The following is a 19756-nucleotide window of genomic DNA, read 5'->3' as shown; positions in this document are numbered from 1 at the left end:
TTGAACATACTTCTGTTTCTTAGAGAGAGGCTACAGGGGCTACTATCAACACCAATAAGCACTAGAGGTGGTAACTAAGACTTATAGGAACGACGTTCAAATAGCGGGCATCTAAAATTGGGCTTTATGGGTTTATCCCGTTTCTATTTCCGACTTCAATTTTTTATACCGACTCTGTTCATTTTGAATTGCTTTGCTTAGCAACTGATGTTCAAATTCACTTTTAGCAGAATGAGAGAAGAGAGAAACTAGCCTAGAGAAGTCAAAAAGATTTCACGCAAAATGTCGAAAAAGCGGCAAAATGGTAAAGCGAAAAAAAGTTTGACGAAGTAAAAAAAATACGAGCGCAATAATAGCCGGCTGGGAAGATGAGGGCGGCTATTAAACAACAGAAAATGAGATCTAGAAATAAAATTCTATCCCATTTTCAAACTTAATCCAAATCAATAATGACTTTCAAGTAACAAACTCAATATTATCAAGCTTGCTGGGCCTCTATATAACTTCGATAAGAAATCAGATCAAATGTAATTAGTGGTTACCCAAGCTGGATAATCACGAGGGTAATGAGGTCAGCCATTTATGCCAATGGAACTCACAATTTGATTTAACAAAATTGTTACGAAATCATGCGAACAATACAGAAAAATGGTGAAAAAGAGACCTCCAAATTTAGCAAAAAATTTGAAAAACAGAGCACAAAATTATGAAAAATTTGAAATACGCGTTATTGAAAACAAGACAGGTAAAAAAAACGACATTTGATAGAATGTTCGATCAAAACCAAAGTATTTTTTTCGGAAAATGGCGTCAATGGCGAAAAAACAATATGCTAAATTCGTCAACCATTTCCTACCAAAATAATTCTAAAAATAAATACTAAAACTTAAAAAAAGCAAAAATCAAGGCAACTTTTGGATAAGCAACAAAGTTGCAAAACTAAAACCAATGAAATAAAAGCAAATTTAGGAATGAGATTCAGAAAAAAGTGTGCAAAAACAATAGGCCTTTCTTTCAATAAAATAAGCTACAAAATATAATCACTAACTAATTTGAATGATTCCTCATCAGAAGGCTGATTTTAATTGCCATTATTGAAATTAAGAAAGAGGCCAATAAAAACAATTAGTGAGAAGTCAGCAAAAATTCACCATCATTTGAACGAAATAAAAAAAATCAATAGGCAAACTAAAACAACCGAATAGATACACACGTGTTTCAGTAGGAAGCAACTACGACTGCTTGTTAAGGAAATTTTAGATAAACTTTGTCTGATCGAATGCGATTAACTCGACAAAAAATAGTAGTGCGGAGCAAAATTTTTCAGAACTCCAAATGTTTCTTAAAGTTTAAAAACGATTAGCTGTAAAGAGGACACAGACACAAAGCCAATCGGACTGATCACTAATCATCCTAAGGGATAAGTAAGTTAAAAATTTCCAATATAGTCAAAGTTCAAAAATATTCAAATTTTACCAAATCCAAAAAGCGTCTACAAATCTACGATTAGCTATCAACTGAAAACAAAATTTAGATTCATCTTTCATCATTTACCAAAGAAGTTTTATTTAGTGAAAAAAAAATGGTGTTACAGCCAAAAACTATAACAGTGAACTTAAACAATTAAAAAGGTTAATCGTTGACACTATAGCAATCAGTGTGACTCTGGGTTTATCAGAACAAAAGAATTAAAAATCTTCAATATTACTGACAGCTTCAAAAAATCCATGCCATAAACTATTACCTGAAAACATCTTATAAGTTCGTTTATAACTTCATTTAGAAGTTCATTTCGAACTTCAATGTGACACTGTCAATATTGAACTCAGAATTATAAAGAGCAAAAAACAGCCAAAATTCTCAATTTTATAAAGAATATAGTGGCAAAGTCAAAACCCATTGGTTGCCCACAAACTAAACCAGACAACAATATCTAAGCACTATCAAAACAAATGCTTCTCGTTACTCTGTAGGAAAGTAACGAGAAAAAAATCAAAAAACTTCAATAACACGTGAAAATTGCTCGAAAACCAAAAAATCTGTATTCAAATCCAAATCAGTTTAGTTTCAAAAAATGATGATAACAATAATAGCCAGCTTATCACTTCACGGCTACTAAAACACGGAAAAGACGAAAAGATTAACGTAATTTAGCAAAAAAAAAACAAGAATTGCCACAAATGTGAACAAAATAATATTGTAATGTCAATTATTCACAAACTTTAAACCTTGACATCTTGAAAAAGCCGAAATTGAAAAAAAAGATTTATTTCTAGATTTGACGCTCTTTCTAGTGATACCACAGACAAATCTCTACAAGAAATTTATCAATCGGTCAAAATTGACTGAACAAGAAAAGCCAGTTAAGCAAATAGTTCCTCCCCCCACTAAAAGTGGGGTCAAAATAAATAGTGGACATGAACAAGGTGAAAAAAAATCAAAAACCTGTTAAACCGATTAATGGCAGCCATTAAGTCAACGACTAGTAATCTTCAAATTTTAAGCGAGTTAAGGCTTCAGAGGTATTGATAGTCGTTTAACCCAACAAAAACATCTCACTAAAAGAAAGCACTGCTGTTTTGTACATTTTTGAAAGAAAGGATGGCAATTTGGATAACCTTTGGACGTCAGAGGGGGCAACGGCTGGTTATTTGTACAACTTTCGTACGTTGTTTTACGTTTATTATATTTACATAGCGGCTCAGATACAAGAAATAGATTCAGTAAATATTTAATGTCAAGTGAAAATAACTTAAAGATTCAACGGGATAATTGACAAAAAAATTCTTTACTAATTTCAACCAAAATTTTACCTTTTCTTTGTATGCTCAATAGGTAACTAAATTCTGTTATACTCAAGGAAACTTAATGTACGTCCAATACCGAAAGAAGTCAACTGACAACGAGCATAGACGAGAACAAAGTTCGGTTATAAGAGATTCCCAAGTTCAAGAGATACGGGCCAACTACGGTAATGGCTAGCACACTAAGGTTGGAAGTAAGAGATGCTGGTTTTCACCAGCAGTTTCCTTTCTGAATGGTCTCTTCTGCTCAATGCATGAAAGCGAGGTTGCCGGAATAACTGGTGAAGGCGTATCCAAACACATAAAATGCCCTTGAACTTGTAACACTGTAAATATAAGCCTATAAAACAGAGTGTCCTCGAGCTTTACCTTTTTTATCCCATTTCCAACAAAAAATTCCGTTTCCTTTCAAAGTCTCGATCGAATTTTTTTGGTCAGACGAAAAAACGCTCAAATAAATAAGCTGTAGTTCGAAAATTTCCATAAAAATACCAACCGGACAAAAATTGCCTGTCCAAGAGCATTTTCCCGACTACTGTCGGACGAATTGCTCTCGAACGACCAGCGAACGATGCGAACCCATTAAGAACTAGGTCAGCTTGATGGGGCTTAAGGGGGTTTCAACTGCTTCTATTATTGCAAATTTTACAACAGAAAGACTTGAGAGAGAGAGAGAGAGAGAGAGAGAGAGAGAGAGAGAGTTAGAGAGAGAGAGAGAGAGAGAGAGAGAGAGAGAGTTAATTTATCCTCGCTTGTAAAATATAAATACAGAGTAGCATAAAATTAGAAAAAAAAATACAATAGAATAGGACTATCAACAAAGCATATTAATCTTCAAGCTAGGAAGGGACACGCAACGAGGTCGTTCGACCTTCTTTACCGCGTGCCCAGATGGATACAACATAGATGATAAACTAACTAATATTTTAAGATTTTTTTCTTAACGTGATAATGTGATTCAAAGCACTATACAGAACTTAAATGATAACTTTGAACGTGATAATGTGATTCAAAGCATTATACAGAACTTAAATGATAACTTTGAACAATTCACTGCTACTTGCCCTCTTCTACATCATATTGGTGCTTACTCAAGCGAACATCCCGACTTCGCCAACTAGGAAAAAAAGAAAAAAGTTATTTATTAAAAAACGCATATTGAAGAAACAAAGTTAAAAAACATCTTTAGAATTTAGAAAACTCAAATTTTGACAGCAAAAAATGACTCGCGGCACCTTCTACGAGGTCAATGCAACAATTTTTGAGTCGAATTTTGCTATTTTGTAAAGAAAGCATCCAGAATTACAGAGTTCTGGAAAATTAGCAGAAAAACACTTTTCGAACAAGTTCCTCATATAATATATAATTGTTTTAAATTAGGATAGGTCATTGATATTTGGCTATAAGTTGAGTTCTCGATAGAGTTGGGCAGGAGTCCTTGAACTTTAAAAAAATTGACGCTCGACGACTTATTGAATTTTGCTCCAATTTAGATCTGCATTACAGCACTTTTAGTAACATGTGTTTTGCTCTTGATGGTAAATTCTGTCTATCAAACTGAAACATATTGTTTAGATAGTCTTCAGCATGGAAATTGTTAATCGATTTTAAAACAAACTTTAACAACTCCTATATGTAATTCAAAAACTTAGAATTTTGTTTGCACGGAATAGATCTTCGCTTTGATCGAAAAGATACCTAAAGTACAATAATTTAAGAAAATTCTTCTGTAGCAGATGAATTGGAGCTAATGACGTGCAGCCAGAGCATCCGTACACCAAAATGCCATATTGTATAATAGGACATATGACACTTGTAATATTCTATTAATCGGTACCGTGGAGCGAAGTGTCTTAATTTTGATATTATAAAACATTGCCTACTAAGTCTTGCTATGACAAGATCAATATGAGAACAAAACAACAACTTTGAATCAATTATTATGCTTAGATATTTACATAATGATTCGAAACTAATTTCTGATGCGATGTGGAATCGCTCACTGGAAGCACTTGCTTTTAAATTCAATTGAACTTAAATCTTTAAAATGAAATCAATTTCCGCGCAATTTCCAATAGCTTTGGTAGTAAACTACCGCCAATTAGGCCAACCTGCTTTAAAATCTGAACACGGCGGCTCGTTAATGTGCGTTTGCAAATAAAGTTCCGACCCGAGCTGATCTACATTTTTGATTTAGTTGTCAACCAAATGAAGAGATAACCAAAAACAGATGTTTGAGTTTTAAAAAATCGCATCACAACCATACTACTAACTGAATTACACAATGCCATGCCTCATTACAGCGCTCAAGAGATCTGTCAAAAAAACTATGAGAAAATAAACAAATAAATTGAGCAAAATTAAAAAAATTAACGGCGAGAACTCAATATAAAAAAATAAAAGCACCTAGTAAACAACGTCAAAATGCGATCAGATAAAACCTTAATTGCACAAACTTTCCTTTATCTTAACTATACAGCAGATTGTATTTTTCCTTAATGAGACTACGTAACTAGTAAAGAGAAAAATAATGAGTCAAAATTCAAAAACCTATCAACATTTTTAAAACCAATTAATTTCAAACGTCTTAAAAATCATTAGCTTTAAAAATAATTCTCGATAAATTTACCAATAAATCAGTACGAAACTGATATGACCTGTCTTTGGTTACACTAAGCCATAGAAACGGACTAAAGATACAGAAAAGCTAAAGAAACTACAAACAATCTCCGAAAACCCAAATTGTCGAAGCATTAAAATCATTAGCTATTATCTAAACATTGTTTTTTATTTCAATTTTTATCAAAACTAATTGAGCTAAAATTATACTGATAGATTAAATAAGTTCACTTGGGCCTCATTTGAAAATAATTGGGCTGTTATTACGCGAATGTGGTGAAAGAGAAAAAAGACACAAATATTGACAACTCACAAAACATTCATGAAAACGCATATTGTCCCACAAACAAAACATCGGTTACAACAAAATATCAACAGAAAGTTTAATTTTTGAATAGCAAGGAGTTTGATGTGACCTATCAATGATAGGAAAAAGTGAAAATTTGACAAAAAGAACAACAAAATATATACAAAAATACTATACAAACAACAAAAAGCGAAAAAAAAAATTTGCAAGGAATAATATCAAAAACTTTAAAACTATTTGCATGAACTCACTGCATAGACCAATATAATTCATTCAATCCTCAATTAGAAACTTATGAGACCATCTCAGCATTTTACAACTACAAAGAAAAAAAACAGCAAATTCAAAAACATGAGACGAAAGTCTTGAAGCCAATCAAAAAATTAACTTCTCAGAACAAACGCTTCTAGTTACAATTAATTTTTTGGAAACAACAGGATTTTTTTCTTTAACTATAAGACTTCAAAAATCAACAAACATGAACAAACACTTTAAAACCACGAAAACTTTTGAGAAAACCCGTATTATCAACAATAAATGCAAAAGCTTTCAACGGAAGACAACAAATACGCTACGTTATGCCTAGATGGGAAGAGAATGCTGTTTGCCGTTGACCAGTCTTCAATAAGACTTCAGAATAAGTCTTAGGATTATGAAAACAATAACTAATACCTAAAATTCATTAGAAAAGTGCGACAAGTGTCGAAGCCATTTAATCCACAAGCTTTTCTCTGAAAACTTTATCCATGATACTTGTAAGGCCCTCTCTGAGCCAATGGGAACTATCAATACTAGGATAAGGTGATAAGATTCCAAAAGCAGACAAAATTATGAAAACCAAAAATTAATAAAATATGAAAACTCGCCGCATCGAGGTCGTGAGGCCAATAATTGAAGAAAAAACAGCTAACCCGATTAATCTTGGTTGCAGTAGAAAAGACGGGGGCACTCTTCACTGACACTGACTTAGAGTTAAAAAAAGGTTCAAGATTGGCTGACGTTCAAAAAAACATTACAAAATTTTTTTAAAGTCTTAACAACCATTAGCAGTCAACGTGTCTATGGCATAGGACTTCAAAAATTCAGTAAAATCTCTAAAAGAATCAAATTTTCATTAAAAATTATGAACACTGAGGCGAAGCCAAAAAATATGAGTGGTTTCTTGAAAGCTAATTTTCTGTTCTTTGGGCATCATTGGACTGTAAATGAGGTTTGTCATGATCGGAACTTACATGAAAGGTGACTATTATCTAAGTGACTTAAAAAACAGAGAAATATAAAATTTTTTTCTAAAAAACAGCCCTCAAATACAATTCGAATTTTTTGATAGTAAATTTCCCTATGAGACCAGAACTAGACCTTTTAATCGCCTTTCGGCTAAAAGGAACGCCAAATTGATGCATTTTAAAGCGACGAAGGTAATTTTGAATTAGAATTTTTAAAGAAAAAATGTTAATTGGAACAAAAATTACGCTAAAAGTGAACAAAAGTGAACCAAATATCACGTGTTCACATGAAACTTCAAACCTCGATAACTCCTCGAAAAATACGAACTTCAAAAAAATCTGTTAAATTTCCAATTCTACGCTGGACGAGCTTTTTAATGATACCATTCACATTTCTCTACGATGAATATATCGATCGGCCAAAATTGTCTGAACAAAAAAAACCCATTTGAGTATATAGTTCCTCCCTCCACAAGTGGGGTCGGAACAATAAGAGTAATTTATCAAAAAATAAAGGACAAAAATAGGTATCACAAAAAATCGCACTATAAAAAAGACCAGCAGTTGTGTGAGAGCAATCAAATAATTTAGAAAACAGTCGCCAAAAATTAGAAGTATGATTATAATAAAATTATACATTAAAACTAAATTCGCTGATTTCTCTAGGTGAATAACTAGTGATGACAACGTCTTACACAGTGAGTCTTATAGCCAAAATGTCCCCATATGATAATCAAATCAGATGTCCTCCTATAACTATCAAGTACGCTTGGCACACTCATTTACATGAAAAATCCAACCATTCAAATTTAAAAACTAGTTGTCAATTCCCATATTGTGAAAGACCTGGTTTGATGGCATCATTTAATGGTAGCCATTCGTACAGTCTGCCTCTCTTCGAGAGCTTTTTAGAGCGATAAAGAAGCTGCTTTCCTCAGAGGCTTCGAAGAAATCAACATAATTCTGGTTTTCAGTTACATCGCTTTAGAGTAACTCTAGGAACCGCACGTTTTACCTGTGATTCTAAGTCATGTGCAGCCGGGTTTCCTCCTGCCATAGAGACATGGGGGTAATGCGAGGCAGCTCCAGATGCCGAGGCACCTCCGAAATGTGCACTTTGGGGTGCACCGGGTGGTCCAGTGGCCGGGGGCACTTTATTGAGCGCAGAGGAGGCCGCGGCTGCTGCTGCCAGTATAGGAGACCGATGTCCTCCAGCAGCTGCTGCAGCGGCAGAGGCAGCCAAGTGCGACGCCGATGCTCCTCCGGGAGGCTGCAAGACTGAAACACAAGATAGGTTTTTTATGCTAGCATTGGCTTCTTCCTTTTTAAATATTCATTTGAAGCAGGTTTATGATCATTTCATGTAGAAGTCATGATTTGTCAAGGTAACCGCCAGTTTCTATTTTTCTGAAACAGGTTGATGTTTTGAATAAATACTCTGAGGGATGTAAACTAACATAATTGATATTTTATAAACACAGAACACGAATAAACAAAAGAAGGAAGAATAAATGTCGGTTAGCAGCCTGTTTGCGTTATCGGTTTTCGCCGTGTTTCAGAAATCTACAGCAAAACTTTTACCTCTTTCGTTTAGATTCTCCAGATACGCGAATTTACGTGTGATATTTTAACAGCGACTACGGAAGAGTAAAGAGATTTTGTCAGTAGTTTTAGTGCATTACGTCACAATTACGTAAATGTATCAGCTTGAAGTGGGAAAATGTTGAGGAATTATCGCCGAGTTGCGCTTCAAATAACACTTTATGTTGACTTATTCATTTTTTGGCTATTTGATTAAATTTCTCATTTGTAAGAAAATTGGCGCATAGTTGTTATTTCGGGTTGCAATTTGTCTTTAATTAGAACTCAATTAACTAGAAATGGCATCAAAACTAAATAGAGCAAAATCAGTCAAGCGATGTCATTATAATTACATGAACAAAATTTATCATCAGAAAACTCGGAGAAAAGTACCACCAATACTCAGGTAATTGGTATAAATAGAGTTGCAGTGCAATTAAAATACTTTCAGCATCAATTCAGAAGCTCGTTATTTTATAATTTGAACTCTTAGCAGCAAAAGAGGATCTAAAAAGGCTTTGTTTCAACTCTTGGTGCGTTTAATGTTCTCATTTTGTATTTTTACTAAAACATTACTCGGAAAATTTTGGGTCAGAAGCTGCACTAAGATGAACCCATTAAAATTTCTTAACGGAAAAACCACCCTATGAGCAGCAAAGTTGAGTTGACTGAAAGTAAAATGAACGAACGCTTGCCATTAAACACTTTCTACTGTCAATTTCTTAACTAGATAGAGCTGTATATAACGCTCTATGTAGCCCCTAGTCATATCATCAAGTGCGTATGAGCTCAGTAAGAGAGTTCAGAGATTCTCAAAGAGCAGCTTAACTAGATCAACAATATCAAAAGCTCTTAGTCGTAAAAATGAGCTTCGGGGGGGGGGCATAAAAGTGGTGGGGTTCGCAGTTTCGGTAAGTCGGTCACTTAAAAACTACTGCAGCTCTATGAGAACCGAATAACCAAAAATTGTGCGCGGGCTTCACCTGTTTTATCCAATTTTTGGGGATCAAATGTGAAGTCAAAAACAAAAAAATGATCACAGTCAGTGAATCGGAGAGCTTTCTGGGTAACTAAAACATTTTCAAATTAAATGCAGTCATTTTTGCCTCAGTTTTGTTTAAAAACCGACAAAAAGCTGAATAGAGCTTTTAAAAATAGATCGCCGAATATAAGATCTACAGATTTTTGGGATCTATTCTGTCCCCCCTTCCAGTGTTTTTATAACCCAATTACAATTTATGTGTTATATAGCATGTTGAGATGTACAAATTAGCATATGCGCCTGGGGGCGTAAAAACCATTTAACTATATGCCACTAAGCTGGGGGGGGGGGGTGACAATTTAGATCCGATTCATATGATAAACGTGAAAAAATAAGGAGCTGAAAATAGAAACAAGTCAGGGTTCGAACACATTCCAGTTTTCTTTAAGAAAAGTTTTCGTTAAAAGAAATGCTTTGAAAAATGCTTCTTCCACCAGCCTCCAAATTAGATTTAAGTTATTTTTAAATTTGCAAACAAAAGGCTTTTTCGAGGGCCTAAGGAATCACGCGTAACCAGTATAGACATTCAAACAATTAAAACAAATTAGCGAAAATAACGCAAGGCGCAAAACTTAATTGAGAAACGAACAGGATAGCTAAATACCCAATTTAAAAATTCCGTGCGAGTAAAGGTAAAATTTCAACATCAATTTTTGACAGCAGAAAACAACTGTGAAAAATAAGATGTCACCAAAAGTATATACCAAATCTGTTTTCTTCGTTTTTCTGCAAAAAATGTCTTACTTTAACTCTGCACACCCAAACTAATATAAAAGGTATCACTTGGAAGCTTTTTGTTTAGATTCTAAAAAGCAGACGTTCTGAAAATAGAACAGATTTGAATGAAAGTCTTGAACAAAACAGGAAAAACATTGGCTACAAATTCTCTCAATTTGGAGCCTGTATCCATTTTTCTAAACATCAGGAAATTTTTGGAAAATTAAACACTAAAACAAATACCTTGCAATTGACTCTTTTTCATCAAATTTGGCCAACTGTTTTCTCTTCTATAATTTACTGAAAATAGCAGAACCGACTAAACGTCAGAAGAATTGGTCTCGAACGACTAGTGGGAACTCTAATCAATTGCAGCCTGCTTCAGTCGGGGGGGGGGGGGGGTAAATGGGACTAAGAAGTTCAATAGTGAGCTTCAAATAACCAAATTAGAGTTAACATATACCACTATTGATTTAAAGTGAAAAATGGCACCAGTTTCGGCGCACTTCTCATTTGACTTTTAGTACTAAACCGCCGCTAAATGAGATCAGCTGCTTGAAATTGTGATTGAGAGAGAGAATTTTAGATCACCCGAAACACAAAAAGTCAAGGGCTTAAAAGTCACTCGAAAAGTCAAAATTGTCAAGCGAAAATTTTGCATAAAAAAACACACACGTTTAAAATAATTTCTTGTCTACGAGAGCAATTAAAGGCATATTTATAGTTGCAAAAGGCAGTTGGTCGAATAAAAAATGGACATGAACCATTTTTTCACTAATATAAGTTTTTGACGCAAAAAGGCTTCAAAACTTCCTGTAATTAACCTTCAAACATGAAATTATAGCACCTCAGAGGAAACGTATACTTTAAAGTAGACCTTTACAGTTCTAAGAGCACTGACTACATACTTGATACCCTCATGTTTTCCCAGTTTATCCCATTTTTTGAGGTCGAAGTCATACGTGTTCGAAGAAAAACCAGTCGAGTAAAAAGATAGCATAAAAAGACCAACGGGAACCTTTTTTTACAGCAATAAAAACCCGTCACGCTTTAAGAAATTGAAATAAGTTCCAGTTTTTATACTAAATTTTACAAAAGAAATTTTTCAATGAATTTGGGCGCTGTCGTTCCTTAAGAATGCGTAGTTCAGCGGAAAATTCGGACTTAAATTTAGAAATGAAACTTAACTCTCAACTCAAAATTTAAGTAAAAATTGTTTACGTTACAACATTGAACTGTCAAGCTTACAAACTTGCTGACGTTTCGATGCAAAGTTTTCAAAAAATCGCCAACAAAATGAATTCTGTTCCACGAAGCCTTTTAATCTAATTTCGGTTGTCACCAGCAACCCCCAAGCTTTTTTTGCTAGGCAATTTAGCGTGAGTTCGAAAAGCTTTCTCAATGCTTCTTTTTGGCATAAAAATATTAAACAATTCTTGGCACAACGGGCACCAAACCAGTTACACAGAAATAAAATTACAAGTTATTGTGAGGTTTTATTGCTCACGATTGTGAGGTTTTACTGCTGTTGAGATCTAAGTGATCCCAATTATTTGAAACCTATTGCAGTCTCAAGTATTGAAGGAGCTTTCTAATTCATATCAACCAGTTCAACTTTTTAAGAAGGCTGCATGAAGTCAACGATTGATTAACACCACATTTTTAATCGTTTTAGAGTCATAGTTAATTTCCACTGTCGTTAAAGGTCAAATATATATTGCAGGACAATCTTTCAAATTGTTTTCCGTTTTTCTCACTTTTTTAATAGGAAATTCAAAATTGTCTTAGTACGTTGCATAAATTTTCATAAAAAGCTGTTCGTCCAAATTTGTTCTCAAGTGTAGATTTGGGGGCAACATTTGCCCCGCTGACCTTGTCAGCCTTCTAGTTATAATATATCAATTTTTACAGACAATACTTTTGGAAAAACTCAGCATTAAAAGTTGGACTGATTTCAAATACTTAATTTGAGCTGCGTAAATACTAGATGTCAAATAAGTGAAAATTGTGCTCAGGGATTCCGTTTTCAATGCAAAATTAGTTTTGAAATGACCAGCTGATTAGAAAATACAGTAATTCTTAACTCTTCCGGAAAAAGCATAACTGAAGTTCAGGTTCATTATTAATAAAACGCATTAATAAAATTTTCGGTGTGAAATTTGGCTGAAAAACGAAAACCGAATATATTTTGATTTATAGGAACTAACTGTAAATATGGTAATTGAAATAATTCAGTGAAAAAGGAGAACAAATATCTTTAAAATACAGGCAAGCATTTCGGAATTCTAGATGAGCCACATGTGGTATAATAGTCTATGATGCTTCTAAACACATCGCTTTACAAACTAATCGAGAATGTATCGCATAAACCTATTTCAGCTTATTTATGTTCAATTTACTTACGTTTGGGCACGTGCGGCGATGTCCCTGGATAATTGGGGAACAGTCTCAGATGTTCGGCAGCCGCAGCAGAGTGGTGGTACTGAGCTGCAGCTGCGGCGGCCATTGAGTCAGCAACAGCAGCGTGTGACGAAGGGTGGTGATGGGGCGGGGGCAATGAAGCTGCAGAGAGATTGGGGTTTGTGGGAGGAGCACCAGCTGTGGCACCCGGTGGAGACGTATGAACAGATCCACCAGAAGATGTTCCGTGATGCAGCCCACTTGACGAGGGGTTTACGTGACCAAGTCCATGTTGCTGCTGTTGTGACTTCATTATGGCTGCAGCTTGTGCCACAACTGCAGATTTCTGCAAGTTCTGAAACATCAAAGTCATTAAATATCACTACACATCAAAGAGTCTAGTGGGCAGACAAAATATCGCCGACCACTAATTTTCGAAGTTTTCACAATTTTTAAACAATTGCCTCCTTCAAAGCGGTGGAATATGACCATATATAATTGATATTTTTACATCGCTACAGTACAATACACATCATACATTAACTGTACTGCACCCATTTATTAATCTATAAATGTCACAATCAAGGCAAAGCATCAATTAGTTTGTTCAGAGAGGATTATGAAAACAAAATTTCTTGTACAAGGCGGAAGAGGAACAATTCAGTTTCAAATCTATTATATTTTTTCGGGCCATCTCAACGGTCAATAATTTAAGAGTTCATAGCATCTCCTGTTCGCTTTTTTTTTAAAAAAACAATTTCATAAGGTCGTCATAAAGAAGAATTTCTAAAAATTATGAGGTACACGGTTGTAACTTACGAGGTACGAATTGTGATGAGCGTGTGAGGCAGCGGCAGCAATGGCGGCAGCAGTATGTTGCGAGGAACCAGGAGGAGGGGCTCCATGTGGTGAGTTGGTGTGAGGCGAATGCTGACTTGGGTGCCTCATCAGAGGATTCCTGTTATAATCCGAAGCAGCTAATCTGGCGTGAATAGCAGCCACGTTCTCAGCTACAGCTGAATTGTGTGGCGAGTGATGATGGGACGAATGGTGTGTCGAGAGTCCATGCATGGCTCCTGTACCTGCCCCAGGTGCTGCTCTTTGCGGGTTTATATGATGAGCTCCATCGTGAGCACTAGGAGTCGATCCAGCAAGTGAAGCCACTGCAGCTGCCAGTTGATTTTGTTGATCGCTATGAGAATAGGGTAACAGACGTGGAGGATCGTCCGGGTACGCATGCGAACCCGGAGGCCTTCCAACTTTTCCAATGGGAGAATTAGTACCATGAGTTGGAATTCCAGGTTGATGCTTCGTGGGTGAACCGTTAGTGCCGTTTGGGGACTCACGCGGACCACCAAGTCGTGCACTCTTTGCAGCCGGAGGCGAAGAGGTGAGAGTAGAGGGAGCTTCCATTCCAACCAGTTTCCTCTTAGCGGCACTAAAGCCATTTGTTGGAGATGCTATACTTTCGCCTGCTCTTTCTTTCAACGTTTCGCACAATAACTTTAGAGCAGAAAAACTCTCGGAGCTGAACATACAAGCAGAAACAATTGAATGAATTTGGGATTTACTCATTTTTCCCGAAGGACAAACAGCTGTTAGAGAATTTAAGAGCTCTGACGTCAGGTCGGAGATTTCGTAATTTGTTGGCACCCCACTTTTGCTAACAGCAGGATTCAAGTCAGTATCGGGCGAGTTTGGCAAGCTTCGGGAGGTTTGAGGGACAGAGGGAGCTTTCTTCGAATCCTGGGCAGCACTGTCATCTAAAGCATCGGAGCAGCAAACATAAACATAGCCGGTAGATTGCCGGAAAATACCCCCGATAGAAGCTTGTGGTCTACGATGAATTGAAACAACTAAAGAAATAAGATTGACAGATCGACCACCAGCTCTTTAATAGACCACTAGACTTTTTAGGTTAGATTCGAACTCTCATTTTTATGAGACAAATTTGCTCTACAAGAAAAAAGCCCTAATGGAGCTTTTTCAAAATTAATATTCGATAATAAAACTCAAGACTCTATTACTCAGGAATTAGGGCATACAAGTTTGGCACTACTTAGATGCACACTATTGACCTTAACTTAGTAAATGTTCACAAAATTTAAAGTTCCATAAATGAGTTCAGAAGTTATTTTTTGAGTGAGGTAAGTCACGCAATTGACCTAAAAGCAGACATGACGTCACAAACACACGTTTTTGCAAAGCAGTAGAAGTCACTGAAGTCATTGAAAAAGTCAATTCCAAGAAATCACGGTAAGACGAAACAAAAATCTGTTAGACGAAGCAAAAAAACATAGCAGGACAAGTCCTGAGGTACAATTCAAAGAATTCTCATTGACTAAACAAAAAACTAGACCCAGAGCGGACTATGAGTGAATTGGGAGAAACGTTTCTAAAAAATCAGATTAAAAAACAGAAAATCAATGTCAAAATGCCGCATGTCGACAAAAAACCACCAGCAAGAAATGGAAATTTGGTTGAAACAAAAAATTAGGACTATAATGAACTATGAATGGATTGGGAAAACCATTTCGAAAAATCTGATCCAAAAAATCGAAAAAACTGTAAAAATCAAAGTGAAATTGTCGCATGTGAACAAAAAACCAGTAGCGAGAAAGCGAATTTCTGTTCAAACACCGTTTTCTCAATCTACTTAAAAATTAGAGCGAAAAAATTTCACGCCGCAAAACCAATTTTTTGCTCCATTTCCTGTTTCGCCGTGACCAAAATCACTACTCCAATTTGACTTCAAAAATCATGAAAATGTGTGAACAGATCTTGAAAAAAAGACAATTCAAAAAGCCCCAATACAATTCAAATTCTTTGAATTGTAAAAAATTAGGAGCGCAATAATAGCTGCCTGGAATTGCTGGCGCGGCTATTAATAAGCAATTTCTAACCAACAATAATTAAAAGAAAGGTTCAGTCCCAAAAAGCAGACAAAACAGTCCCCACTAAACATAGAGTTAGACATGTGCAAACAATTAACAAAGAAACTCATTGTGTGAAGAAAGAAACTCAAAGAAACTCAAAGAAACATGATTGTGTGTCATTGAACAAATGTTAAGCTGATTACAATATAGTTTTTTGCCAATTTAAGTATTTTGAACCAAGTTTTTGGGTTAATCTTCATTCATATGAATTAAAAACAATGCATACAGAAGCTTAAAAACAATGTTGTTTTTTAATTGTTTGTAAACTACTTGTACAATTGTTTCGTTATTTATTCGGGACTATTTTGTGTGGGACTGTTTTGTCTGGAAATATTTTACAATTTGGGACTGTTTCGTCCGGACACGCATCTGAATACTGCTGAAAAAAAGCGCAAACACTAATTTTCCATTAAATAAAATTGCCATTCTCTCTCTATATATATATACTACCTAGATTGACAACATTCCCTAAGATATGCGCAATCTTGATTCCTGTGCAACTTGCGCAAGAGTATTCAACATGGCATAAGAATTTAAGAAAGTATTACCTTTGGTGACGTTAGGCATTGCGGCTGTGTGGCTTTCTTTACTTTTTGATACTTCTGGAGCAGTTAGTGCAGCCATAACACTAGAAGTGTTGATCTTCTTCTCAATAGCATGTTCGCAATCAGATGCACTCAGTTTGAGCACTTCGGAGTGAATAAGGTTGTGACACAATCGCGTGAAAGCATTAGCATCCCTTACATCCAGACCACTTTCAGCAGAGTTACTTCCCCCATTCGCTGATTTAACTTCGTTTTTTGGGGGCGATATTTCTCTTAAATTTGCTAATACATTTCCGAATTTGCCATTTGCCACGCTAGGCTGCTTTTTACCTGCCAAAAATCCGCGAATTATATCTTCAGATGTCAAAGTAGATCCTCTATTTGAGACAGCGTTCCTCGCTGCTTCAGATCCTGCCCTCGATTTAAGATCAGAGTTTTTGTCAAGAAGAACTACATCGGGTGATTCGCTTCTCGTCTGAGCATTGCTAGCTTCCGCTGTAGTGGCTTGTCCTGCTACTTCGTTGGCAACAACAATCTTGATTTTCTGCTCTGTTGGTGACAGCGAGCACGGAGAGGGAGCACTTAAGTTGAGCGGCTCTTCCTTCGTCAATGGTGGCGGAGTCCCTATTAGCTTTGGACTAGGGGTTGAAAAGGGTCCCGAAAATTGAGCATCTGTGGAAGTGTTTGCTAACGAGCTCAAGGCATCACGCCCTCTGAAATTCTGGCGAGATGTTAAAGCTGCAACTGCTGCGTTGGCAACTGCAGATGCAAATTGATGTTTGTCTCCGAATGCGTCCGCCATAAGACTTTGCTTCACATCCGAGTTTAGGTCCACATCTCTGCTTTCTCGTTTCTCTCCAGAATTTGAGGGAAAGGAGCTAAATAAATGCTGCTCTAAGAGGTACTTAGTCAAGCGGTTGACCATATCACTGGAACTGCTAGAAGATGGGTCCAGATCCTGGGACAGGGAATCGCGTGAAGTTGCTTCTGGGGAGTCGGCAGCGCGCTCTGAGGATTGTGTATGTGGCTGTTGATGCGGGTAATGCTGCTGTTGACTTGTTGAATCGCGGCGGGCGGTGTGAGCGGGGGAAGTAGACAAAGGAGCAAGTTTTGTGGTGGTGGGGCCGGTGATGCCGGCGGCATTGTTCTCTTCAGTTGTAGCTTCCTCGGAGGCTAATTGGGACTGCCTAGACTTGTTATCGTCACTGGGCAACAGTTTGTGAGATGTTGATTTGGCAGCCGCCGCGGAGGAGACGTTGTTCACGTCGTCTACTAAACAGGTAGGCGGAGTCAATTCAATTAGCTAACAAAGTTTCTTTTCATCAAGTGAGAATTACGTTTGAATACAACCAAAATAGTGACAGCAAAGTTGCTTGTAAATCAATAAAATATTTCTCCTTTTGATTGAATGCCTCGCAAAGGTTGTTGATGGAAATTAAAGATGAATAAAAAACATGCAAGTCAATGCGTCGCCAAAGATATCGCATTGAACAAAGCAATTGATTGTTAATTGAAAGCAGATAATTTGCTTTTGGGAAAAGCGGCTGCTTCCTGAAAGCAAAGGTAAAAAGTTTTGAAAGTTGGAAATTATGCCTCGAGAAATCAAGTCATTTTGAAATATTTAATGAGCACATTTAGCTCCATACAACTATCAATAAACTTCAAACAAACTACCGATCAATTGCGAATCCATGCAAAGCAAAAAAATTCAAAACTTGTTCAATTGATTTGCGCGGAACCCCAGGCTGAAAGACGTAGCAAAGGCAAATTTGCAATTCTTGTCGAAAAATGCTAATATAAGTTTGATTTCAAAGGTGAGTCAATCCCGCTTTTTCAACGCAAATTATTCTCAAATGATTAGTCAAGGGCATAAAATCAACATCATTAAATTAATTACCTAGCTGATCAGAATTATTGGCGGCGCGATTGCGTGAACAGTTCGCGTTGGAACCTTTCTCTCCCTCTATTTCATGTGCATCTCTCGCGCCATTGAAGGACGACGATTCCTCGTCAATCTTGAGCATGCTTGGAGATCCCACCGGGGATCTGTAGTCATCATTAGAGAGATCACTTTTGTCCGGGTTCCAACGAGGAGAGGTCGGATTCTGCAGGGATCCGTTGCGACGACCAGTTTGAGCTGATGTCATTCTCTGTGGGTTAGAGGCTTCTGATCCTTCGAGAGCTGGTGAACTAGATTGTGTGGATGACCTTGAAACGTTGTCAAATAAACTAGAAAATACTGAAACTCGTACTTTAGATGGCGACGAATTTCTCAAGCATTGGTCAATAGCTGATGAAACTAGACTGTGAAACACGGATATCGCATCCGAGGGCAAATAACTGGACGGATTTCCCGATACTGCGACCGCACTAGCAGAAAACGACTCCCCGGAAGAATTGATGTTTTGTTTCCAAGTCGTCGATACTTCTGACTCAATCGCAGCTGAATTCTGGTTTGAACTGGAACCAACAGGTCTAGGGTCGGATTTTTCACGTGGTTCACTTTTCCACGGCTGTTCGGTGGCAGATATAGATGACGATTGCCCTTCGGTGGATTCGGTATTAGAATTGGGCTGCGATGAGGGAATAGATCGACTGAAAGGAGGTACGTGAGCAACAATAGAGGATCGCTTCGCACCTGATAATAAATGAGGGGTATTTGAGTTTGAAGAGATTTTTCGTCCAAACGAAGAGTTGTCGTTGTCTGAAACAGGTGACTTGCGCTGGGGCGTTTCCTCTCGTCCGGGGATACTTCGAGTATCTTCAACCGAGGTTGTTGGATTTTCAACAGGAAACGCTGAACTTCCACCAGATGACGAACTTTGTCTATCTAAGGCTTGCGTGTTGTTCTCGCAAAGCGCGAGATTCGTTGAGGAGGGCGAAACGGCTGACGTTGCCTCCTTCATTTTCAATCTTTCGAAGACAGGTTAATTTAAAAAGTAATACCGAATTTGGCAAAAATAACTGGGAGATGGAATTAGGGTTTAAAATAGTAACTACCAAATGACAAGTAAAGTTGGATGTAATTAAAGAAGCCGCCTGGTTATAACTTTGCGTCTGAGCTGATAAAACAGCAGACCAGTTGGCTGAAAATAAGTTCATTGCTACGGTAGGATTTGGATAAATAAAAAGTGTCACGCTCAAGGGTACAATAACGTTGATTTTTCAAATCAGGAGTAACATGAGTTGGCTCCCAAGTAGACGATTGACTGTTTGTTATCTTGAATGGTGTAAAGTTGTAGTTGTTGGTGGTGTTCGTTTGAATGCAGAAGATGCAGTAGCAGCGGAGACAACCACGCAATTTGATAAGAGAGCGACACTGAGATGCTACCATGGGAATTATCTGTAAGCAAAAATAAACAACATCAACTGCGAACGACAAAGTTATAAAAAAACAGCAAGAATAAAAGTACACTCTCAGTCGCAAAAAGAACAACACATTATCATTCTATCTACCCATCTATCAATATCAGTGTATCAATATCAATATAATCTGTGCTATGCTCTGTCCCCAATGCAAGCTGAGAGAAAGAGAGGGAGGGAGGGAGGGAGGGAGGTGGGTAGCGGACATAGTCGTAC

General features: G+C 36.9%; 2 protein-coding genes across 6 annotated transcripts in view; one reads left to right on the top strand and one right to left on the bottom strand.

Annotated features, from left to right (window-relative positions):
- The window catches only part of LOC142347436 (COP9 signalosome complex subunit 6-like), a 527653-nt gene that overhangs the window by 16073 nt on the left and 491824 nt on the right, over positions 1 to 19756 (top strand). The window lies entirely within an intron of this gene.
- Positions 1 to 19756, bottom strand: part of LOC142336774 (uncharacterized) — a 50617-nt gene that overhangs the window by 13930 nt on the left and 16931 nt on the right. For all 5 annotated transcript variants that reach the window (XM_075385715.1, XM_075385693.1, XM_075385700.1 and 2 more), the window contains exons 2-6: positions 18075 to 19520; positions 16181 to 17449; positions 13516 to 14459; positions 12700 to 13051; positions 7972 to 8234 (exon numbers count right to left, since the gene is read on the bottom strand). In XM_075385715.1, coding sequence (XP_075241830.1) covers positions 7972 to 8234; positions 12700 to 13051; positions 13516 to 14459; positions 16181 to 17449; positions 18075 to 19083 — 3837 coding nt within the window. In that variant the 5' untranslated portion in view covers positions 19084 to 19520. The remainder of the gene's footprint in view (positions 1 to 7971; positions 8235 to 12699; positions 13052 to 13515; positions 14460 to 16180; positions 17450 to 18074; positions 19521 to 19756) is intronic.

Source organism: Convolutriloba macropyga, chromosome 1 (genome assembly GCF_964194025.1).
Source record: "Convolutriloba macropyga chromosome 1, txConMacr16.3, whole genome shotgun sequence".
NCBI lineage: Eukaryota > Metazoa > Xenacoelomorpha > Acoela > Convolutidae > Convolutriloba > Convolutriloba macropyga.
This window is presented reverse-complemented; position numbering and strand designations above follow the sequence as displayed.